This window comes from Marmota monax, unplaced genomic scaffold (genome assembly GCF_021218885.2).
Source record: "Marmota monax isolate L192 unplaced genomic scaffold, Marmota_monax_Labrador192_F-V1.1 WCK01_AAM20220418_F8-fsc00022, whole genome shotgun sequence".
Taxonomy (NCBI): domain Eukaryota; kingdom Metazoa; phylum Chordata; class Mammalia; order Rodentia; family Sciuridae; genus Marmota; species Marmota monax.
In genome coordinates, this window is record NW_026695215.1 from 25,431,144 (window position 1) to 25,457,333 (window position 26,190).

A 26,190-nucleotide genomic window follows, 5' to 3' on the forward strand; every position below is an offset into this window, starting at 1 on the left:
TTATTGGGAAATTTGTCCAGTTAAAATATGTAGTCATAAAATACAGACTGAGACTGCTTTATGGTTGTTTCGTTAAAGCCATGCTCTGCTATTCTGCAGGCATACAACAGGGAGATGGTTGGATTCATCCCATACATGCTTACAGAGAGGGAGGGAGAGAGGAGATAGAGATGACCAAGGGGGAGAGGGAGAGATATGTGGGACTGGGGGTAGAGAACCAATGGAACTCAAATTGTGCAGGGGAGAGATTACAACAATTAACCACAGAGTCTGAACTAGATTAAAAAAAATATCCAAGGGCATGTCAGGGGTGATGGCTGTAAAAAAAAAAAATGGAACTGTCAATAGATCAGAAGAACTTACCACATCTGAAGAAATGTTCTACTGAGGTTATTGAAAAGGCAAACTAGTAGAAAAGAAGAAATTAGAGAATGGAACATTAGAGAAAGCAATAGAGCAAATTGGACTATTATTGGTAATAATGAGGTGTAGAGCTTCACCACTCAATGGGGGTAGCCATTAGCCACAAGTGATTAAATTTAAATTAAATAAAATTAAGTGGCTATTCCTCAGCCACACTAGGCACATTTTAGGAGCTCCACAACCTTATGTGGCTAGGGGCTTCCATATTGGGTTGTGCAGCTAAAGAATACCTTAATCATCACAGAAGGTTCTGTTGAATAGTGCTGCTTTGGTATGACCATGACATGAGTGGCTGAGGAGGGGAGCAGGGATAGTCTATTTGAGGTGAGAATTAAAGATTTTGATAGTATCATCTTGGTCAATGATAAAATCACTGAGAATTGAGAAAAGACCAGGGAATAGGGACAACAAGAAGGAACACTGTTTGTTGCACAACTCTTGGGATAAGGAGTTGTAAAGAAAGAATTGAGGTGCTGTGAACTTGTTTTTCACTAGTCACCAGAGTCATCACCTCCTCATTAGCATGCCCGGCCCCAGGACCATCCACTACTAAGGCCAACCTTCTATCCTTCATCTGGGCCCACATGGCACTTTTCCCAGGAGAGTCAGCCAAATATATTGGCATTCTCTCTAGATGCTTGCCAAAGAGGAAACTGAGGCACCCCAGTCTGCAATCAACTCTGATCTCAGGCAAACAGAGAAAAGCCTCATAGTTCATCCATATATGCAGCGTTTTCAGGCGGATGTCTTCTTGTCTTCTCCATCCCTGGTTGGGAAGAAAGGAATGAGGCTAGGAGTGGGAACTTGGACTTCTGGCTCTGTCATATGTCAGGGAAGACTGGGACTTCTGTTTCTATTTTGACAACAGAGTAAGCAGCATAGGACCATTTCCAATCCAATTACAGGGTCCGTGGACACATGGAGGAAACGCCATTGAATTTTTTTCCAAGGGAGAACAAGCAAGACCCAAGTCTCAAGGTTCCAATTATCTGGGGATACCATAAGACAGACCAAGACCAGGTTAGATGTTTACTGGGGACGGGAGACACAGTGCTCCTTTCTGCCAGTCTCTAGTTGTTGATGATCTCAATGTGGAACTGCAGGTGAGTGGAGGTGATCACACAGTGGCCCCGGAGAGAAGCACATGTCTGGCAGTTGTGGCATTGCCAATGGCACTGAATGACATAAATGGCATTGAGCACCTGGCAGTATCGCCAGTGGATGCGCCACATGCGAATCAAAGACTGGAGCTTGACCACTGCCCTCTCTCTGCATGCAAAGTCAATCAGTGCCGTCCGTCGCTTCCTCTCTGCCACCCGCATAAGTATCGTCCGCCACCAGCACTGAATGATCCATGCCCTGAGGGCTGCATGCTGCAGTGTCCGGCGCACCAGGGTGCCCCGCCACCAGGCCTGGATCTTGATGGCTTCCTTTGTTTGCTTTTTCTAGATGGAGATAAGAGAGACCACTCAGGGAACGTTGTCAGGGGCCTGGAAGTCTCTTTCCTAAGGTCAGCTTGTCATCCCTTCAGCCCTCTCTTGGAGAGTTCAAGGGAGTTAGCAGGACACCAACCAGGAGCCAGGAGACCTGGTTGGGATCTTTCACTGCCACTCGGGACCTCAGCCTCAGTCATAGTGTCCTTCTCTTGACTACCTCACTAGTGAACAGATCAAGAGAAAAACAATGAGCAAATAGAGAGGTGTAGGAAGGAGGTGAGGGACTTTATTTCCATCCATCTCTTCAGGACTTTTTGGGTTTGAGGTTGGCCTCCCAACACGTCAGCCTTGTTTTTCTTTGAATACTTCCTATCTCAAAACACATTGGCTGAGTTTTCTCTGCCACAAGCATGCTTTTTTTTTTTTAACATTTATTTTTTAGTTGTAGGTGGACACAATACCTTTATTTTATTTTTAGGTGGTGCTGAGGATCAAACCCAGTGCCCCACACATGCAAGGTGAGAGCTCTACACCTGAGCCACAGCCTCAGCCCATACTGTCATATGTTTTCAGCACCTTCACCATATAATGTGTATCCCAGTCTTCCTATATTTGGAACATTCTACCATCTAATTCAGGTCCTCACATTCCTACTTCTAGCCCCCGCATCCTCTGACGGAAGCCATTCTTTCCAATTACTCTCTATGCCACAGAGCCAGACCCAGAGAGTCCAGGTTAATAAGGGGACAGACGGGAAATGAGCCAATATTGAGTTGATTGCTGGGTGGTTTATACTCTGGATCCATAAGAGGCAGAATCCCACACCCTCACGTCATAAATGGTCTGGATTTCTCTTAACTGTGTGGAATTCTACCCACCTTATCTGTCTTTTTCGGTGTCTGCTTCTTTTTTTTTTTCTTATCTTTCTTCTTAGTTTTAATTAAAATGAGACGGCCTTCACTCTGTCACGCAAATAAAATGGGAAATGCATCCATTAGTTAAGACTGCTGTTTCTTTCTATGGCTCTGTACACAGGCACGCACGGCTGCAGTGTCCTTTTCCCCACCCAAGATGTGTAAGGTCCAGGGTGATACCCACATATCCCCTTCACCCCCGTAGGAAGATCTGATCATGTATCTTACACAAAATTTAATCCCCATGGCCTGTCTCTAGATGGTTCAATTGTCCTGATTTTTCTGCTCCTAAGGCCTGGCCACTAGTAATATGAGTGAGGGGAAAGCTATGAATTCACAATTGCATTATGACATAGGGATTAAGGTATTGGCCATAGAGTTGAGTCTTCCTCAGAATAAAGTCTTCCATGGGAACACAAACCATCTGTCTACTGCTCTGTCAAGAGATGTGCCAGAGCTCAAGATGGAAAAATAGGGAATAGCCAGGGGTCTTTTAATGTGAAGTTCATCCACAGTTCTCACTGGTGATCAGTCACATGACAGAGCAGGAGGAACTGTGGCCACATATCTCCAGACACCTCTCCACTTCCTGTCTTGCCTTGACTCAAGCTTCGGTCCCTCGCTCCACCTTAGGAAACTAGAAAAAGATGGACCAGATGAATCTAGAAAGCAGTAAAATAAAGTTTAAAAACTTAAATGGCACAAACAGCAATGAGGAGTAGAAAATACATTTAAAAGGCAGTATTTTGACAAGACCAGTATTACAGAGAAATAATCTCAGAAACCTGGGTGATCAAGAAAGAGTGGAATGAAAAAGGCAAAAATAACCATAGGGAGATTTAAATTAATATAAAAGAATATTATGGTTACATTTGAACACTAAGAGAAAATGATTTCCTGGCAAAATGTAAACTTCCAACATTAACTGAAGAAAATGTGCAAAACTTAATTATTGAGAAGGCCATTAAAAATCCGCCATTAATAAGGCAACAAAACCAGATAGATCCAATCCGAATGTCCAAAACTTATCAATTTAGATATTTCCAATTCTCAAATTATTCAAAGATACTCTAAAAGATAAACATTTCTGTTAAGCATTTTTGGGGAGCCAGTGTTAATTTCCTGAAATGTCATGCTAGAATTTTGACTATTCATAAAGTGTCGCAGTCCGGCTGCAGCAAAATAACCCCGGGGGGTGACGAACAACTTGTGTAGATTGATACAGCAGGAGTAGGAGCCGTTTATTGTAGGACAGGAGTGGTATATATACATTCCACACAGCTTATCTTAATTAACATAAAATAGATACAACAGTCAACCAATAAGGAATCTCCACACTTAATGGCTCACTGGAGTTACTTCACAAACCACTCCCTCTGGCAAAATGCCAGGTGCCATCCAGACTTGTTTACGGACTCTAACAATAAAGTTCATAGAGTTGGAGAACAAAGGCTATCTTTTAGGATAACAGAGTTTTTTTTCTCCTAAGAGCATGGACTGTCTCCATTTGTTTAGAAATTCTTTTATGTCCTTCTATCAAGTTTTAGAATTTTGTCTGTAAAAGTCTTATTTAATTATTATTATTATTATTATTTTCTGTGGTGCTGGGCATTGAACCTAGGGCCTTGAGCATGTTGAACAGGTGCTCTTTGAGCTACAGCTCCAGATCTATTTGCAATTATGATTTACATTCCATAAAACACACCATTTTATGGGCAAAAGAACTAAACAGACACTTCTCAAAATAAGAAACACAAATGGCCAACAAATATATGAAAAGTTGTTCAGCATCTGTAGCAATCAGGGAAATGCAAACCAAAACTACACTGGAATCTTATCTCGATCCGGTGAGAACGGCAATGATCAAGAACACAAATAATAAATGCTGGCGGGATATCGGGGAAAAGGTACAATGACACATTGTTGGTGTGGGACTACAACCTCTCTGGAAACCATTATGGAGAGTCCCCCCCAAAATCGGAATGGAACCACCATATGACTCAGCTATCCCACTATTTGGTATTTATCCAAAAGAACAAAAAATAAGCATATTGTAACGATACAGCTGCATCCATATTTATAGAAGTACAATTCACAATAGCTAAATTATGACATCATCCCCCATGCTCATCAGTAGATGAATGGATCAAGAAAAATGCGGCATATCCACACAATGGAGTTTTACTTAGCCATAAAGAAGAATGAAAATAATGGCATTTTTCAGTAAATGGATGGAAATTGAGAACATCATGCTAAGTGAAATAAGTCAGACTTAGAAAATCAAGGGTGGAACATTTTCTCTCATATGTGAAAGCTACAGCAAGATAAGGGAAAGAAGGCAGTGGGGGGAGATAGGGAAAATCAGTGGAGGAGAGAATGAGAGGGAGGGAGGAAGGATGGGAAAGGGGAGAAAATATGGAATGTATTTAACAAATTCATGCTATATGCATGTATAAATGTACCAAATGGAATTTCATCTCTCTGAGTATGAAGAAAATACCAATAAAAAATCAATAAATATGGGGCTGGGGTTATGGCTTAATGGTAGAATGCTTGCCTTGCATGTGTGAGGCAGTGGGTTTGATTCCCAGAACTGCTTATAAATAAATGAATAAAACAAAGGTCCATCAACAACTAAAACAATATTTTAAAAAAAATTAGTAAATAAGAAAAAGGCAGGTCAGTAAAGGGGGGAGAATGGGAGAAGGGGGAGAGGAAAGAAAGGGGAGAAGGGGTGGATATCAAATTCCTTGCATGTATGATTTTGTCAAAATGAACCCGAATGCTATGTATCTCTATAATGAGCTAATTAAAAAATCTACCATTTTAAACAGTAGAATTTAGTGTTTTGTTTTTTTTTTTTAGTATATTCACAGGTTGTATAACTGTTATTCTTATCTGATTCCAGGACATTTTCATTACCCTCCAAATAAACGCTATACCTATCAGTAGTCAATCCCAATTATTCTCATATCTCCTCTTTGAGTTCCTGGTGATTGCTAATCTACTTTATGTGTCTATAGATTTGCTTATTTGGGGGTATTTTACATGACTGGAATTGCACAAATGGCCTTTTCTGTCTGTTTTCTTTTGCTTAGTATGATGTTTTCAAAGTTTATTTAAATTGTAGCAAGAATCAGTACTTCATGACTATTGCCAAATGATATTCCAAATGATATACCATATTCTATATATCTGTCTGTCCATTCATGAGCATTTGGGTTGTTTCCACCTTTAGGCTAAACAGTGCTGCTATATGCATATGTGTACAAGTTTTTGTGTGGCTATGTTTCATTTCCCTTGGGTCTATATGTAGAACTTCTGGTCATTTGAGGAATAGATGCACTGTTTTCCATAGTGACTACGCCATTTTACATTTCCGTTAGCTGTGTATGTGGGTCCTTATTCTTTCATACACTTGTCAGTACTTGTTATTGACTTTTTGGATTAATTATCCTACAGGGTGAGGAAAAGTTCTTCCTGAGGTTTTTATTTTTTGGACAAGTCATGATGTTAAATATATTTCCATGTGCTCATCGGCCATTTGTGTACCTTTGGAGAGATGTCTATTTAGGTCTTTTGCCTTTTTTTTGTGTGTGTGTGGTACTGGGAACGGAACCCAGGGGGCTCTGTATCATCACTGAGCTACATCCCTTGCTCTTTTTATTTTTTATTTTGAGGCAGGGTCTTGATAAATTTCCCACATTGGCCTTGAACTTGCAATCTTCCTGCCCTAACCTCCTGAACAGATGGGATTACAGGATTGTGTCACCATTCCTGGCTCCTTTGCCCGTTTTTAATTCAGCTATTATTCTTTTTATTATTGAGTAGTTAGAGTTCTTTATTCTAAACACATCTATGGTGTGCAAAATATTTTTCCCATCCTGTTGGTTGATTTTTTTTTCACTGCTTGGAGAGTGTTGTTTAAAGTGCAGACGTTTTTAATCTTTATGAACTCCATGAAGTCCAATTTAGCCATTTTCTCTTTTGTTCCTTATGTTTTAAGAATCATGTCTAAGAAACTAATGCCTAATCCAAGAACATGAAGATTTACACCTCTGAGAGTCTTATAATTTTAGCTCTTATGTTTAGATTTTTGATCCATTTTAAGTTTTGTGAATAGTGTGGGGACAGGTTCAAATTCATTCTTTTGCATGTAGATATCCTGTTGTTCCAACAGAATCTGTCGAAAAGATCATTCTTTCATTAAATCATTTATCATTCATCATTGAATGGACTTGGCACCCTTGTCAAAAATCAATTGATCAGGGCTAAGGTTGTAGCTCAGTGGAAGAGTACTTGCCTCGAACCTGTAAGGCCCTGGGTTTGATCCTCAGTACCACATAAAAAATAAATAATTAAAAATAAAGATATTGGGTCTGGAGTTGTGGCTCAGCAGTAGAGTGCTTACCTAGCACGTGTGGGGCGCTAGGTTCGATCATCAGCACCACATAAAAATAAATAAATAAAATAAAGTTATTGTGTCCAGCTACAACTAAATTTTTTTTTAAAAAAATAAAGGTATTAAAAAAAATCAATTGACCATAAATACATGGGTTTGTTTCAGCGTCTCTATTTCATAAATCCATATTTATGCCAATACCATACTATATTGATTATTTTAACATTGTAAGAAGCCTTGAAATTGAGAAGTGTGAGCCCTCCAACTTTGTTTTCCATTTTCAAGATTGCTTTGGCTGTTCTGTGTACCTTGAGATTTCCATATGCATTTTGGATCAGTTTGCCAATTTCTACAAAGAAGTAGAATTCTACAAAGAAGCTGGAATTCTGATAGGGATTGCCCTGAATCTGTTGATCAATTTGGACAGTAATGTCATCTTAAGTCTTCTAATCCATGACCACAGGATGTCTATCAATATGTTTAGTTCTTAGATTTCTTTCAGCAACATTTTGGAGTTTTCACTGTAAAAATCTTGCTCTTATTTTGTTAATTTTTTCCCCCTAAACATTGCATTCTTTTTGATGCTATGGCAAATGGAATTGTTTCTTCAGTTTCATTTTTTTGGATTGTTCATTGTTGTTGAATAGAACAACAATGTTATTTGTATATCAAATAAAGTTGCAACCTTGTTTTTTTTTCCTAATCTGGATGCCTTTTCTTTAATTTTGTTGATTAAGTGTACTAGTTGGAATCTCCAGTACAATGTTGGTTGAAAGTGGTGAAGGTAGACAACTGTGTCCTACTCCTGATCTTAGAGTGAAATCTGCCAGTATTTCACCATTAACTATGAGGTTAGACTGGACACAGTGCTACACGCCTATAATCCCAGTGACTTGGGAGGCTGAGGCAGGAGGCTCTCAAATTCAAGGCCAGCCTCTGAAATTTAATGAGACCCTGCCTCAAAATTTAAAAATATCAAAAAGGGTTGGGTTGTACCTCAGTGGTAGAGTGCCTCTTAGTTCAGTACCCAGTGCCACACACATACTCACATGTGTATGCACACATGTACACACACACACACACACACACACACGATATTAGTTTTGAGTTTTTTGTTGGTGTCTTTTATTAGATTGAGGAAGTTCTTTTATATTGTAGTTTGTTGAGAGCTTTTACCATGAAGGGGTGTTAGATTTTGTCTAATGCTTTTTCTGTATTTTATATGAAAATGTTTGTGTTTTTTATTTACAAATAAATGTGTACCAAAGACTTGAACAGCATTGTCTTTAAATCTAAGGGGTTTTAATCTTTAATGCTGTCTTTTTTTTTTTTTTTTTTTTTAAAGAATTTTTTTTAATATTTATTTTTTAGTTTTCGGCGGACACAACATCTTTGTTTGTATGTGGTGCTGAGGATCGAACCCGGGCCTCACGCATGCCAGGCGAGCGCGCTACCGCTTGAGCCACATCCCCAGCCCTAATGCTGTCTTTTTGCTTAATAAATATTTGCTTGCCTAAATAGCTGCCAAATTGTGTGGATTATTAAAAGTGGCTAAGTAGGGGCTGCAATTGTGGCTCAGCAGTAGAAGGCTCACGTAGCACGGGCGGGACCTGGTTTTGATCTTCAGCACCACATAAAAATAAAGGCATTGTGTTGTGTCCATCTACACCTAAAAAAATAAATATTTTTTTAAAAAAATGGTTAAGTATACAAAAACAATTTTTGTTTGTTTGCTGTTTTGATTTACAGGACTGAGTCAAATTGAAATCTGTTAAGTGTCTTAGAAAAAATCTCTTTTTTGTCTTTGTCTTTTATTAGTTTGATTACATGTCTAGGTGTGAATATGTTTAAGTTTATCCTATTTGAAGCTTGTCAAACTTCCTGTATAATTTTTTTTTATTAAGCTTGAGAATTTTTTTGTCACTATTTTTTTGAACATTCTTTCCCTTTCTCCTCATCTTCTCTGGGCACTTTCATCATGTGTATGTGAATAGGCTTGAAGGCATGCCACAGGTCAAGTTAGGCTGTTAACTTTTCTTCATTCTATTTTTTCTTTTTATTTCTTAATCTAGATGAGTGTGGTGGTACATATCTGTAATCTCAGCTACTCTGGAGACAGCGGCAGAAGGAGCCCAAGTTCAAGGCCAGCCCTGGACAATTTAGTGAGATTCTGTCACAAATCAAATAAAAATAGGGTGTGTGTGGGTGGGTGGGTGGGGTCTCCGTGGCAGAATGCCCCTGGGTTCAATCCCCAGGACAGAAACAAAAATGCCCTTGGTTCTGCTCCTCAGTCTGAATAATCTCAACTGGCCTAACTTCACATTCACTAACTTTCTCTTCTGCTGTTAAACTCCTTTGTTGGGTTTTTCATTGTAGTTATTGTACTTTTCAACTCAAAAAGCTATTTGTTTCCTTTTTATAGTTTCTGTATCCTTAGACATTATTTCATTTAGGTTTTTTGAATGTATCTGAAATAGCTGACTTAAATTCCTTGTCTAGTAAGTCTAACATTTGTTTCTTTTCTTTTTTTTTTTTTTTTTTTTTTTCTTTCTTTTTCTTTTTCTGGTACTGGGAACTGAACCCAAGGCCTCACAAATGCTAGGCAAGCACTCTATTACTGAGCTACATCTCAGTACTATTTTGTTTTTGACTCAGGGTCTCACTAAATTGCCCAGGCTAGCCTAAAACTTGTGATCTTCCTGCTTTGGCCTCCCAAATAGCTGGGATTACAGACATGTACCACTATGCCCAGCCCAATATCTGTCCTTCTTAGGGAGTGATTTCTGTTGGTTGCTTTTTCATTCCTTTGTATGAGTTACTTTTTGTTTCTTTACATGCTTTGTGATTTTTTTTTTTTGTTGTTGTTGTTGGTGGTGGTGTTGTTGAAAACAGGGCATTTTAAATAACATAATGTGGCAACTCTGGAAATCTAATTTTCTTCTTCTATCCCTGGGTCTTCTTATTATTGCTACTTATTGTTGTAGGTATGGTTTGTTTGTTTAGTGACTTTCTGAAATAATTATGTAAAGTCTATATTATTTTTTGTGTGAGGCCACTGAAGACTCAGTGTATGGTCAGATAGTGAATGGACAAAGATTTTCTTAAACTTCTTGAGACAATCAATCTCCTAGTGTTTCCCGAGGACCTCTCCATGTGAGCTGGGGTTTACCTTCAACACTCGGCAGGAAGATTACAAAAATGCCTAAGTCTCATTTCTTGCCTGCACAGACCCTCAAGTTCAGCCAGAAAGGAGAGTCTAGAGTCTTTTCAGGTCTTTCCTGAGCATGTACAGGAAAGTCTTGTGGACTTCTGGATTTCCAGGAATATGTAAAACCGTTTCCAAGCTTCTATGACATATCATTATTCACTTTTCCCTCTTTAGTTTTTTAAAAGTATTTTTTAGTTGTTGATGGATCATTATTTTATTTATTTATATATGGTGCTGAGGATTGAACCCAGTGCCTCACACATGCTAGGCAAGTGCTCTTCCACTGAGCTACAACCCCCAGCCCCTCTCTTTAGCTTTTGATTAGTCTATGTTATATGTGTGTGTTTATGTATACATAAATGTATAGATATATGTTTACATGCATATATGTATATACATGTATATTCTGTTATATTTTATTCATTCATATGTCTATTGACAAACACATAGGTTGTTTCAATATTTTGGCTATTTTAAATAATGATGCAATGAATGTAGGGGGTGTAGATATCTCTTCAAGATATTGATTTTATTTCCTTTGGATATCTCCTGAAATGGGATCTGGGTCATTTGGTAGTTCTATTTTAATTTTTTTGAGGAATTTTCATAGTATTTTTTCAAAGAATGGCTGTCCCAATTGACACCCCAATTTCTACCTCAGTGTAAAAGGATTCCCTTTTCTCTACACTCTTTTTTTTTATTATATGATTGATGACATGACACTTATTATCCCTTGTCTTTTTGAAAATAATAATCCAGGCAGATTTGAGGTAATGGTTCACTATGGTTTTTGGTTTGTATTTCTCTAATAATTGGTGATGTTGAGCCCATTTTTACATTTCTGTTGACCATTTATGTACCTTTTTTTGAAAAACGTTATTTCAAGCCCTGTGTCCATTTTTGAGTTTTGACTTTTTGTTGTTGTTGTTATTTTTGTTATTGAGTCGTATGATTTCCTTATACATTTTGGACAATAATACCTCATCAAATATATGATTTTCAAATATATTCTCCTGTTCCATTGGTTGATATTTCATTTTCTTGACTGTATGCTTTGCTTTCTAGAAGCTTTTTAACTGGACATAGTCCTGCTCAGTTATTTTTGCTTTGGTTGCCTGTGCTTTTGGTGTCATATCTAAAAAAAAAATGTTGCCAAAACCAATGTTGATGAGTTTTTTTTATGATTTATGTTTTCTTCGAAGAATTTTATGCTTGGTAGGCCTTACATTTAAGTCTTTAATCTATTTTAAGCTAATTTTTTTGTGTATGATGTAAACTAAAGGTCCAATCTTACTCTTTTGTGTCAATATCTAATTTTCTCAATGTCACTTATTAAAGAGACTCTCTTCATCAGTGTGTGTTCCTGCACCCTTGTCAAAGATTACCTGACTGTATGTGCATGGGTTTATTTCTGAGCTTTCTCTTCTGTTCCATTGGTTGATGTGTCTATTTTTATATTGGAACCATCCTATTGTGATAACTATAACTTTATAATACATATACTTTTGATTTTTTAATTTGTTCTTTTTAGTTATATATGACAGGAGACTATATTTTGACATGTTTATACAAACATGGAATAGATCTTATTTTAATTAAGATTCCAGTCTTGTGGTTGTACATGAGGTGGAGATTCATGTGATATATTCATATATCTATATTGGAAAATTATGTCAGATTCATTCCACTGTCTTTCTTAATCCCATCCCCTTCCTTTTATTCCCCTTTGTCTACTCCACTGAACTTCTATTCATCCACATTTCAGAAAGAACATTTGACATTTGGCTTTTTTGGGACTGGCTTATTTCACTGAGCATGATCCGCCTCTAGATCCATCCATTTACTGGCAAATTTACTAAAGTCATTCTTTTTAATGGCTAAATAATATTACATATATGTGTATATATACACACCACATTTTCTTTATCCATTCATCTGTTGAAGGGCACCTATGTTGGTCCCATAGCTTAGCTATTGTGAATTCAACTGCTATAAATGTTGATGTGGCTGCATCACTGTAGTAGGCTGATTTTAAGACCTTTGGGTATATACTGAGGAGTAGGATAACTGGGTCAAATGGTGGTTCCATTCCAACTTTTCTGAGGAATCTCCATACCGCTTTTCATAGTGGTTGCACCAGTTTGCAGTCCCACCAGCAATGTATGAGTTTACCCCTTTACCCATGTCCTCACCAACATTTATTGCTACTTGTATTCTGGATGTTTGCAATTCAATTCTGATTGGACTGAGGTGAAATCTCAGTGTAGTTTTAATTTGTACTTCTCTAATTGATAGAGATGCTGAACATTTTTTTTCATATATTTGTTGGTCATTCATATTTCTTCTTCTGTTCAAAGTCTGTTCAGTTCCTTTGCCCATTTATTGATTGGGTTATTTGTTTTTTGTGTGCATGTATGTGTTAAATTTTTTGAATTCTTTATATACCCTAGAGATTAATGCTGTATCTGAGGGGCAGTGGCAAAGATTTCCTCGCATTTTGTAGGTTCTTTCTTCCATCTTTTGATTGTTTCCTTTGCTGGGAAGAAGCTTTTTAGTTTGATATCATCCAATTTATTGGTTCTTCATTTTACTTTTTTATGCTTTAGGAGTCTTGAAATCACAAAGTGTTTATACCCCCAGTTTTGTTCTTCATACTCAAATTGCTTTGCATGTCCTGGGTCATTTGAGGTTCCATATGAATTTTGGTTGGAATCCTTTCTTTAAATGCCTGAAACATTCTTATCACATTTGAAATGCTGAATTAAAAAAAAAAACTTTCATTTTTAGAACTACTATATAAAGGATGGAATGCCATTTGAGGAACTGATGAAATAATTCTAACATTTGTTCTAGTCTAAAAAATAGAAGATGACATAAAAAAGGCACACAAAGTGGTTAAAATTATCCCCTCACAATTGAGATGTTGAAATTCTATTAATAAGAAACAACTGGGTTTCTTGGTGATTCTTAGCAGACAGATTTTTTTTTTTTTAAAAAACATACTAAGGCCTTTGCCTTTATTATATTTTTGATTTTTTTTTGCATTATAGAACAAACAAATTGTATCTTAAGCCATATTCCAATTATTGCAATATTATAAACATATTAAGGAACAGCTATTCAAATTGGGACACGGTTAGGGTAATCAGCCCCCAAGTTTATCTATTTAGTGGTCTAATTTGGTAGCATTCCTCTTTGGCCAATCATTTATATGGTCATCCTAGGTCAACCCTGTTTGCTTTGAACCTGGTCAGAGACTCAATGGGTGATTGTTCTGCTGATTCAACAAAGAAATAAGCTATAATTAATTTATTTATTAATATATTTTTAACATAAAGGTTTCAATCTTGTTTTAATAGACAAAATTGTCTATATTTATTATGCATAGCATTTTTTTTTTTGGTAACGGGGATTGAACTCAGGAGCACTTGACCCCTGTGTCACATCCCCAGCCCTATTTTGTATTTTATTTAGAGACAGGGTCTCACTGAGTTGCTTAGCTGAGGGGCTTTGAACTCACAATTATCCTGCCTCAGCCTCCTGAGTCACTGGGATTACAGGTGTGTGCCACCATACCCGGCTCATAGCAGGTTTTTTTGAAGTATGTATACAATGTGGAATGGCTAAGTGAGCTATTTAACATATACTTTTAATATATACTTAATATATTTTAATATATTTAAAAATTACATACTTTTAATATTTTTTTTTGGTGAGAACACTTAGAATCTCAACAATTTTAATGAATACAATACATTGCTATTAACCATAGTCTCCATGTTATAAATAGATCTTATGCATTTATACCTTCTGCCTAAATGAATTCTGTATTTTTTGTTTCTCCCCAACATTCCCTCTCTCAGCCCCTGGTAACCAACATTCCACCCTCCACTTCTATGAGTTCAATTTTTTTTTTTTTAGATCCCACATATAAGTGAGATCATGAACCATTTGTGTTAGTCAGCTTTCCTTGCTGTGACCAAAATATCTAACAAGAACAACTCAGAGGAGGAAAAGTTTATTTTGGCTTATGGTATCAGAGGTTCAGTCCATGGTTAGCCAACTCCATCACTCTGGGCCCATGATAAGGCAGAACAATCATGGCAGAAGAGCAAGGCAGAGGAGAGTTGCTTTGCTCATGGAAGCCAGGAAGCAGAGATTTGAGAGAGAGTGCTGCGTCCTTCACGGCCAAACCCCTAGAGTCCAGCGAGGGCCGATGGGGGATAAAGAAAGACACACAAACATTTATAAAGCAAAAGGTAGTATTAATTGGCACCCTTTCTCCATCGGAGATGGAGAAACAGTGATCCAGAGCTAGCCCGGCACATTTATTATATAGGTTTTATCATCAAAATGTTATTTGTGGGAAAGTTTCTGCAAAGCAGGCAGGCTTGAAGATTGCAGCACTTGCAAAGTATTGTGGTTATCTTGTTATGCTGAGAACTCTGTCCCTGGTAGCTGGTGTCTGAACTCAAGGTCAAGACTGTTATTATTCCATGTCTTTTCATGAAACGGTATAGCCACAGCTCCGAGGTGGTCAAAGACTCTGGTCCAAGTCAGGGCTCTCCACATCAAGAGTGGGGCAGGTTAGTGGTCATGGGGAAGCTTAATCCTTCCAGGTACAAGTCTAGTGAACCACCTCCTTCAGCCATGCCCCACATGTCTAGAGTTACCACCCAGTTAGTCCATTAAAACCACGATGAACCAATTAGATTACAGCTCTCATAATCCATTTTACCTCCTGCATTAACATAGAAGCTTTTGGGTAAGAACTTTTGGGGGATATCTCTTATGTAAACCATAACAATTTGTCTTTTTTTGTCTGCCTTATTTCACTTAACAAAAGGTTCTCCAGATTTATCCATGTTCTTGCAAAAACCAATACATTACAAGTACAATGTAAATGCAATATAAATACTATGTAGATAGTTATTATACAGTATTTTTTTATGGAATAAAGGAAGAAAAAAGTCTGTATATGTTCGGTAAAGATGCAATATTTTTTCCTGAAAAATTTTAAACCATATGATTCCATTTATATGAAGTGCCCCAAATAGACAAATTCATAGAGACAGAAAGTGGATTAGTGGCTGTCAGGGGCTGGGGCAGGGTGAAGGGAGCATGGGGATTGACGCTAATGGGTACAAGATGTCTTTTTTGGAATGATGAAAATCTTCTCTAATTAAGATAGTGAAGGTTGCAAACTGTAAATATAACTGAAAACCACTTCAGTGTATATTTTAAAAATGGGCAAATTATAAAATTATACTTTCAGTAAAGCTGTTCTTTTTTAAAGTGTTTGCAATGTAAATGTAAACATATGTGAATATATGTATGTCCATACAATACATTTTAATTAATTTAGAAATAGGCATAGTTTCAGATCTATATAAATTAATGTTAATATTTTGTAATTCTAAAACATTAACATATCTGAAGGTATATAGAATATTATATAACCTAGTTTGATAACCATTGACACCTATTATAGATTTAAACTTAAATATCCATCAAATGAATAAATTTAAAGTCCTAGAACCAGAATCAGTCTGATCTCTACTGAGTTGGCATGGCTTGAATTTTAATTTTATGTTTATAAGGAAAGAAGAAACTCTATAAGCTAATGAGTATGTCTCTATGTGCATAATAGCAGGATCTACGTCTTTTAAACCCTCATCATCTTGGCAGCATACAGCACAGTCCCTCATACACATGATGGACCAAACAATGACTGAAATGCTTTTTAATACCTTATTGGTATAATATGACCATAATAGTTAAACTTTTGCTCTATGTGCTCTCCCTTCAGATCAGACTAACAACCTTTCCCCACCAAGGGCCAGAGGCTAAATAGTTTGGGCTTTGTGGATCAGACTGTTTTCTGATACAATTACTCAGCTCCATGCCCTAACATAAAGGCAGTTTCAGACATTTAAACTAATGATCCCCTAGTTAGGCCAGCACTGTCTATAGAACTTTCTACAATGCCAGACACATTCTATTATCTGGAAATTGAGCACCTGAAATGTGGCCACTGTGATCCCCCATTCCCCCCAGCACCAAAATACATGAATTCTCAAGTATCTTGTATAAAATGTGTTTGCATATAACCTATGCACATCTTCCCATATACTTTATAAGTCTTCTATAGATTACTTATAATACCCAATACAATGTAAATGTTCTGTTGCTGTACTGTATTGTTTAGGGAATAATGACAAGAAAAAAGTCTGTCCATGTTCAATACAGAGAATTGTTTTCTCAAATATTTTCAATTTGTAATTGTTTGAATTCATGGACATGGGCCCAACAGACGTGGAGGAGAAACTATTTTAAATGTAAACATCCACATGTAGTTATTGGACTCACCAGCACTGCCTTAGACTACTAACTAGAAAATTTTACCTCTGTTGAAAAACTTATAGCTAACAATAAACGAGGTGATAATATTATAGGATGAGCTGAAAAGAGAAAATATGATGTGAAGTTTCTTTTTTTTAATGTTTATTTTTTTAGTTGGACACAATATCTCTATTTTATTTATTTATATGTGGTGCTGAGGATCGAACCCAGGGCTTCACACATGCTAGGCAAGTGCTCTACCACTGAGCCAAAACCCCAGCCCCAATGATGTAAGATTTCTAATAATTCAAACCAGTGAAGAATCAAAATCATAAACTAAATTTAACCAGGAGGGTATGTGGAGTTCTGTGTGTCTGAACTTCACCATACTTTGGTGTACACTTGCTGGATTCCAGCTCTGAGGTCCTCCCAGATTTGGCCAAGGCTATGCGCTTTAGTCCAGGGGGACTCTAACTCCTGTTTGATGGCATTGTGAATAACGTTCTGCAGTCATCCTGTGCAGCAATTCTTTTAAGACACACCTAATTCTTCCTTAGAATTAGTTGAAAACATAGTTTCATTACAGATTTATTCACAGTAGATCAGAAAGAATGTCCTTTAAGGTGTAGGGAATGAAATTTCATTGCAGGCGAACTGGCTTCAGCTACTGTGGGAGAAGCTGTGCAGGAGGGCTGTTGGCACCACCAACAGGAACATGGAATCCATGGAGTTGTGTAGAGGTGCCGATAGGTGATTCTGCTAAGTCGCTTGAGAGCCATGTGTGGGCTAGATCTTTGGGTTTTGGGTTTCGGGAGCTAGGAGTCCGGAGTCCTACTCAAACACTGAGGCTTGGAGCCCAGCGGAGGGGTCACAGTGCTGGGGATTTCTGCAGAAATCAGCAGTATAGGGGTCTTCTAACACTCTCAGAGATGCAGTATTCCAACTAGGTGAGATCTGGATTCTGGAGCAACACAGAATACTGCCTCCCTCTGGCCCACCGTCTTCCTTCCTCCTATTTTTCTAGGTCTTATTTTTTTATTTTTTAGTTGACATTCTATTTTTATTGATTCTAAGACACAATATTAAATTTCCAATTCTCCCCAAATTGATCTACAAACAACCCTAATCAAAATTCCAGCCAGCTCTTTTGTGGAAATGGACAAGCTGACCTTAATATATATATATATATATATATATATATATGAAAAGGGCCTCAAATAGCCAACACAGTTTTTAAGAAGAGCAAAGAAATGCCCTCCAAGGTCAGGTAGCACTCAGGAAATGACAAGAAGCCTTCATGGGCCCTGCAACTCCAGTAAGTCACTCAATCTCCCGATTAGGGGGATTGAAAGGACTTTAGAGAATAGGAAGTCAACCAGTATACATTCTGCAAACAGGAGAGTCATTGGAGAGGTAAATGTTTCTGATGCTTTCAAGAGAAGCCATGTATGATCAGCAAGACTCTGACCAATCCTGGCAGGTGGTACTAGTAAAGGAAGGCTAAAGGAACCACGAAGCTTCTTGCATGTTACCAAAAGTGATCCCTGAAGAGTCTCAGCTGACCACGACCCAGTTACTGTAGGGGCTAAAGGTGTAACTCAGTGATAGATTGCTCACCTGACATCTGCAAGGTCATTTCCAGAAGGTGAAAGTCCAAAAGCAAGGCATCAGCAAGTTTGTTTTTTCCTGAGGCCTTTCTTGTTGGTGAGTAAATGACTGCCTTCTCACCTGATTGGCATGTGGGATAGCCAGCTGAAATAGAGACCCTCTATTAGCATGGGCAGCACCGTCCAATAGGATGATGGTTTTGATGGAATAAAAGTTGGAAGAACAAGGAAGCAGCAGCAGATGCAAGCTCAATACTTCTTGGACGGGTTCTTGATTGCTGCTGCAATCATCTGAGGATATCAGACTCTTTTTTTTTCAATGTGTCTCTTTTTCATGTATCTTTTTCTTCTTTTAAGGACATCAATCAGACTAGATGAAAGTACACTCTAAGTGCCTCATTTTAACTTAACCATCCCTTTTATAGACCTTATCTCCAAATTCTGATATACTGGGGGTTAGGGTTTCAATATATGAAATTTTAGGGGATTCAGCTGAGCCTGTAACAGCCAGAGTCTCCAGCCTCACATGGATCTCTCTGAAGGGCTACTCACAACATGGCAGCTTGCTTCCCCCAGAGTGAGTGATCTTTGGTACATCCAGTTGAAGTTTAGGTCCTTGGTGTCCCAAACAAAGAATTGAACGAGACAGACAGACGTAACAGATGGAATACAGATTTATTGAAGGTGAAGATAGCACTCCATTAGGTAGAACAGAGTGGGCTGAGAGAGAGAGAGAGAGAGAGAGAGAGAGAGAGAGAGGTACTCAAGGACCCAATGTCTGCAAATTCAGGTCTTATATCCTAAACTCATTTCTAGGTCTTTAATCTACTTTGAGTTAGGTTTTGTGCGGGGGTAAGAGATAAGGATTCAATTTAATTCTACTAATATGGATTTCCAGTTTTCCCAGCATCATTTGTTAAAAAAAGGTTATCTTTTTTTTTTTTCTAATGTATGTTTTTGGCACCTTTGTCAAGTATGAGATAGCTGTATTTAAATGGGTTTGTCTCTGCATCTTCTATTTCTGTTCCATTGGTTCTTGTCATGGTTTATTTGAATTATCACTTGATTGGATTAAGAGATACTAGGAATGATTGGCATGTGGGATAGCCAGCTGAAATAGAGACCCTCTGTAAGCATGGGCAACATCATCCAATAGGATGATGGCTTGGATAGAATAAAAGTTGGAAGAACAAGGAAGCAGCAGCAGATGCAAGATCAATACTTCTTGGACGGGTTCTTGAGTGCTGCTGCGATCATCTGAGGATATCAGACTTTCGCTTCTTCACTCTTCCAAAGTGGACTCTGCCAGTGATTCTCCAGAAGCCTTCAGTCTCAGACTAGGGTAGCAATGTTGATCCCTCCTATTCTGGAGCTTCAGCCTCTTGGACTGCACAGCTATTGGTTTTATCAGCTCTCCAGCCTGCAGACAGCCATTGTGGACTATCCAGCTTCTCGTCACATAAGCCAACCTAAAAAGTCTCCTTTTTATAATTATACTTCCTGTTGATTCTGTTTCTCTAGAGAATCCTAATACAGTCTTTATGCCTGCTTTGGTGCCAGTACCATCCTGGTTTTGTTACTATAGCTCTGTAGCATACTTTGAGGTCTGGTACTGTGATGCTTCCTGCTTCACTTTTCTTGCTAAGGATTGCTTTGGCTATTCTGGGTCTCTTATTTTTCCAAATGAATTTCATGGCTGCGCTGAATCTGCGTAGAGTTTTTGGTAGTATGGCCATTTTTTTTTAATATTTATTTTTTAGTTTTTGGCAGACACAACATCTTTGTTTGTACGTGGTGCTGAGGATCGAACCCGGGCCGCACGCACGCCAGGCAAGCGCGCTACCGCTTGAGCCACATCCCCAGCCCTGGTATGGCCATTTTGACAATATTAATTCTGTCTCTCCTAGAACATGGGAGACTCAGGGCTGGGTATATAGCTTAGTTGGTAGAGTGCTTGACTCACATGCACAAGGACCTGGGTTTAATCCCCAGCACCACACACACACACACACACACACACACAAGGAAAGAAAAATGGGAGATCTTTCCATCTTCTAAGGTCTTCTTCAATTGCTTTCTTTAGTGTTCTGTAGTTTTGGTTGTAAATGTCCTTCACCTATTTTGTTAGATTGGTTCCCAATTTTTTTAAAGGCTATGAATGGGCTAGTTTTCTTAATTTCTTTTTCAGCAGATTCATCATAGGAGTATAAATAAAAGATTGATTTGTGGGTGTTGATTTTGTATCCTGCTACTTTTCTGTGTTCCTTTTTGAGTTCTAGAAGTTTCCTGGCAGAGTTTTTTGGTCTTCTAAATATAGGGTCATGTTTTCAGCAAACAGAGATAGTTTGAGCTCTTCTTTTCCTATTCATATCCCTTTAATTTCTTTCTTTTGCCTGATTATTCTGGCTAGAGTTTCGAGGGCTATGCTAAATAGGAGTGGTCAAAATGGGCATCCCTGTCTTTTTCCTCTTTTTTTTTTTTCTTAGGAAATGCTTTCAATTTTTCTCCGTTTAGAATGATGTTGGCATTGGGCATGTCATATATAGCATTTAAAATATTGAGGTGCATTTCTTCTATCCCTAGTTTTTCTAGTGTTTTTACATGAATGGATACTTATTGAGATAATCATGTGATTCTTGTTTTTAAATTTATTTATGTGGCGAATTACACTTATTGCTTTCCATATGTTGAACCTTGCATTCCTGGGATGAAACCCACTTGATCATGGTGCATTCTCTTTTTAATGGGGTTTTATATATGATTTGCCAATGTTTTATTAAGAATTTTTACACGATGTTCATCAGGATATTGGTCTGAAATTTTCTTTCCTTGATGTTTCTTTGTCTGGTTTTGGTCTCAGGGTGATAGATACTGGCTTCATAGAATGAGTTTGGAAGTTCCTTTCTTTTATATTTTATGGAATAATTTAAAGAGAATTGGTGTTAGTTCTTCTTTGAAGGTCTGGTAGAACTCAGCTGAGAATCCATCCAGTCCTTGCTTTTTCTCTGTTGGTAGGATTTTGATGGCAGCTTCAAATTTCTTACTTGAAATTGATCTATTTAATTTCTCTATATCCTCCTGGTTTAATGTGGGTAGGTCTTATGTCTCTAGGAATTTGTTAATGTCTTCAAAATTTTCAGCTTATTGAAGTAGAAATTTTCAAAATAGTTTCTGAAAATCCTCTGGATTTCAATATTATCTGTAATGATATTTCCCTTTTCATTACAAAATTTAAGAACTTGAGTTTTCACCCCTTTCTTTTGGTTAACTTGGCTAAGGGTTTATCAATTTTGTTTATTCTTTAAAAAAAAACCCAACTTTTTGTTTTGTTGATCTTTGGAACTTCTTAAAAATCTCAATTTCATTGATTTCAGCTTTGATTTTAATCATTTCCTGCCTTCTATTGATTTTGACTTTTCTTCTTTTTATAGGGCCATGAGATGTTAATGTTAGATTATTCATTTGGTATCTTTCTATTCTTTTCATGTATGAGCTGAATGCTATGAACTTTCCTCTTAGAACCGCCTTCATGGTGTCCCAGAGATTTTGATATGTTTATCTCTATTCTCATTTGCCTTTAAGTATTTTTTTTATTTATCCCCTGATTTCTTCTGCTATCCATTCATCATTCAAAAGTGTATTATAAATCCAATCCCTAAAATCCAAAAATCAAATGTTTTTTTCTGATAAGTGGATGCTGATCCATAGTTGGGTCATGGGATAGGGAAGAACGAAGGAACTTTGGTTTGTGTAGAGGGGAGTTAGGGAAGGAGTGGGTCTGTGGGGATAGGAAGGATAGTAGAATGAGACAGACATTATTACCTGTATACGTGTATGATTACACTCCTGGAGGGACTCCGCACCATGTACAACCAGAGAATGAGAAGTTGTGCTCCATTTGTGAACAATATGTCAAAATGCATTTTAAAAAAGTATATTATTTAGTCTCTCGAGTAACTTATATTTTTATCTTATTATTGATTTCTATTTTCACTCCATTATGATATGACAGAATGCAAAGTATTATCTTTATTTTTTATTTTTTTGTAATTGCTAAGATTTGCTTTGTGGCCTAAGATATGGTCTATTTTAGAAAATGTTCCAAGTGCTGCTGAGAAAAAAGTGTATTCAGTTATTTATGGATATTTATGGATGAAATAATTTATATATGTCTTTTATTTAATTTTTTTGTGTTTCTTTTTAAAAAATTTTTAAAATTTATACATGACAGCAGAATGCATTACAATTCTTATTATACATATAGAGCACATTTTTTTTTTATATCTCTGGTTGTATACAAAGTATATTCACACCAATTCGTGTCCTCATACATGTACTTTGGATAATAATGATCATCATGTTCCACCATCATTTATAACCCCATGTCCCCACCCTTCCCCTCCAACCCTCTCCCTGTCTAGAGTTTGTCTATTCTTCCCATGCTCCCTCTCCCTATCCCACTATGAATCAGCCTCATTATATTAAAGAAAACATTTGGCATTTGGTTATTTGGGTTTGGCTAAGTTCACTTATCATTAGATTCTCTAACGCCACCCATTTACCTGCAAATGCCATGATTTTATTCTCTTTTACTGCTGAGTGATATCTATTATGTATATATGCCACATTTTTTAAATCAATTTATCTATTGAAGGGCATCTAAGTTGGGCTCACAGTTTAGCTATTGTGAATTGTGCTGCTATAAATATTGATGTGGCTGTGTCCCTGTAGTATGGTGTTTTTAAGTCCTTTGGGTATAGTCCGAGGAGAGGGATAGCTGGGTCAAATGGTGGTTCCATTCCCAATTTTCCAAGGAATCTCCATACTGCTTTCCATATTGGCTGCACCAGTCTGCAGTCCCACCAGCAGTGTATGAGTGTACCTTTTTCCTCACATCCTTGCCAACACTTATTATTATTTATCTTCATAATAGCTGCCATTCTGACTGGAGTGAGATGAAATCTTAAGAGTAGTTTTGATTTGCATTTCTCTAATTGCTAGTGATGATGAACATTTTTTCATATATTTGTTGATTGATTGTATATCATCATCTGAGAAGTGTCTGTTCAGGTCCTTGGCCCATTTGTTGATTGGGTTATTTGGGTTTTTTTTTTTTGTGTGTGTGTGTGTGTGTTTAGCTTTTTGAGTTCTTTATATACCCTAGAGATTAGTGCTCTATCTGATGTGTGAGGGGTAAAAATTTGCTCCCATGTAGGCTCTCTATTCAACTCACTGATTGTTTCTTTTGCTGAGAAGAAACTTTTTAGTTTTAGTTATAATAAAGTATTCATTGTATTTCTAGTTCTGTAGCACCTTTATATAGTTTTTGTTTGGATGATATATCCAGTGAGAGAGGCATGTTAAAGTCACCCAGTATTTTTGTGTTGTGATCTTTTTGATTCTTAATATTGGGATGGGTTTGTTTGATGTACACAGATGCTCCATCATTTGAGGCATCTAAATTTTTAAATATTTCATTTGTTATTTCTTGTATGATTCCTTTAAGCAGTATAATGACCTTCTTTGTCTCTTCTGATTAATTTTGGCTTGAAGTCTGTTTTATCTGATATGAGAATAGTAACCCCTGCTCATTTACAAGATCCATGTGATATTTTTTTCCCCATCTTTTCACCTCCCCTCTGTGAATGTCTTTGCCTATGGGGTCAGCCTCTTGGAGACAGCATATTGTTGGGTCTTCTTTTTTAATCCAATCTTCTAGCTTATGTCTTTTGATTGAAGAGTTTAGACCTTTTACATTCAATGTCATTATTGAGAGATGATTTTTATTCCCTGTCATTTGATTCATTTCTAGTGTTTAAATTGAACTAAATTCTCCTTTGATTGACTATACTTCTAGTGTAGTTTCTCCTTCTACTGTTTTCATTTTTATTTTTCATTTCTTCTTATGAAATATTTTATTGAGTATTTTGGTAGTGCAGGCTTTATAGTTGTGAATTTTTTAGCTTTTGTTTATCTTGGACAGTTTTTATTTCATCTTCAATTCTGAAGCTTAATTTTGCTAGGTATGGCATTCTTGGTTGGCATCCATTTTCTTTCAGAGTTTAATATTTATTATTCCAAGACCTCCCAGCTTTTAGGATTTGGGTTGAAAAATCAGTTTTGTTTTTATATTGGTTTACCTCTAAATGTGACCAGTCATTTTTCTCTTAGCAGCTTTTGTACATTTGGAGTTATGTGTGCCTCCTGTATTTGAATTTCCATTTTATTCTTAAGTTTTGGAAATTTTTCTGATATTATATCATTGAAAGTTTGTGCATTCCTTTAGTTTGTATTTCACAGTGTTCATCTATCCCTATAAATCTTATATTTCGCCTTTTGATGTTATCCCATATTTCTGGAATAGTTTGTTCATGGTCTCGTAACATCTTTTCTCTATGGTCAATTTTATTTTCAAGATAATATCCTTTGTATTCAAAGCCTGAAAAATCTCTCTTCAAAGTGATCTAGTCTATTTGTGATGCTTTCCAATGCATTTTTAATTTGGTTCATTGATTCCTTCATTCACTTACAGTGTTCATTGCATCAAAAACCAGAAATTGTAGGGTCAGCAATTGCATCAGTAAAAAAATGTAAGTAATCATGTATTATATCTGGCATTAAGAAAAAACAAGTGTCAACTATTGCATCCACAGCAGTAATAATTGCAGCAGCATTAATAGTGGGGATGGACATTATATAAACCAATTAATGCTAAGAGGTAGTAAAAATATAGTAATTAAGAGGGGAAAAATGTGATAGGAAGGTAGCTTACAATTTCACAAAGTGAACAGAGAGAATGCAGAAGATATGTAAGATGTGATGATTATAAGGAAGGAGGCAAAAAAAATAAAAGTAAAAAATTAAAGGAAGCATGAAAGAGAGAACAATAGAATTTAGCTCTTAGAAGAAGAAAAGAGAGAAAGAGAAACATGAAAAATAGACAAATGGAAAATAATACAAAACCAAACCATAATATACTAATCATAAATCCTAACCCTCAAAAGACAAGGCAAGGAAAAATAACTACATTTTTACAAATAAGAAAAAAAGAAACAAATATGTATATATGTCCATGAATCAACACACACACACACACACACACACACTCTCTCTCTCTCTCTCTCTCTCTCTCTCTCTGTCTCTCTCTCTCTCTCTCTCTCTCTCACACACACACACACACACACACACAATCAATCAAAAACAAAAGAAGAAAAGGAAAAAGAAAAAAAAGAGACTCTTCATGAAAAATTAAGGAATTGTTCCTACTGAGGAGGTCAAAATAGTCAATAAGAATATATGTCCACTGTCTATACCCAACTGTCTTTCTTTCTGTTTCTTCTTGAGCTGTGTGCTGAGTATGAGAGTAAGGGTTGAGGGTTGTTAAATCCTTCCTCTTTTTGTGTTGTTCACAAAGTTGCCAGTTGGGGTTCAAAAATTCTCAGGTTCCCTTCTCACCAGTATGAAGTAAGATGCCATGGGAAGTACTGTCAGCTGGAGTTTTGTCTGCATAGACCAGTTCAATGCACTTCCAGGGTAGGGCTGCCACAGAGTTCTGAGTGGAGTTCCCATAGGTGAGGCTTATGTCTAGTCAGGCCTCAAGGGCTTTGTTGTGTGGTGACTCTTTTAGAGAGATCAGATCTACACACCCCAGAGCCAGGAATTGCCAATCTCTGTTGGGAGTCTGGATCTACAGAGTCTCCCCAGGATTCCACTCATGGGGTTGAGGGAGCCAATCCTTTACTCCCTCTTCTGCCCACAAATGAAGCCTTTTCAGGCTTCCTGGGCTTAGTCCCTGAGTGTATTCACACCCACCTGTTCAAATTCAGCCTGTGCTGCTAGCTGTCAGACTCAAAGGGGG

General features: G+C 37.2%; 1 protein-coding gene across 1 annotated transcript; it reads right to left on the bottom strand.

Annotated features, from left to right (window-relative positions):
- Nucleotides 1–1,493: 1,493 nt before the first annotated feature.
- Nucleotides 1,494–3,019, bottom strand: Iqcf2 (IQ motif containing F2). Its single transcript, XM_046431803.1, has 3 exons — nucleotides 3,002–3,019; nucleotides 2,804–2,821; nucleotides 1,494–1,868 (listed from the first exon to the last, which is right to left on the bottom strand). Exons 1-3 carry the CDS (start codon nucleotides 3,017–3,019, stop codon nucleotides 1,494–1,496), a joined length of 411 nt encoding a protein of 136 aa, XP_046287759.1.
- Nucleotides 3,020–26,190: the final 23,171 nt, after the last annotated feature.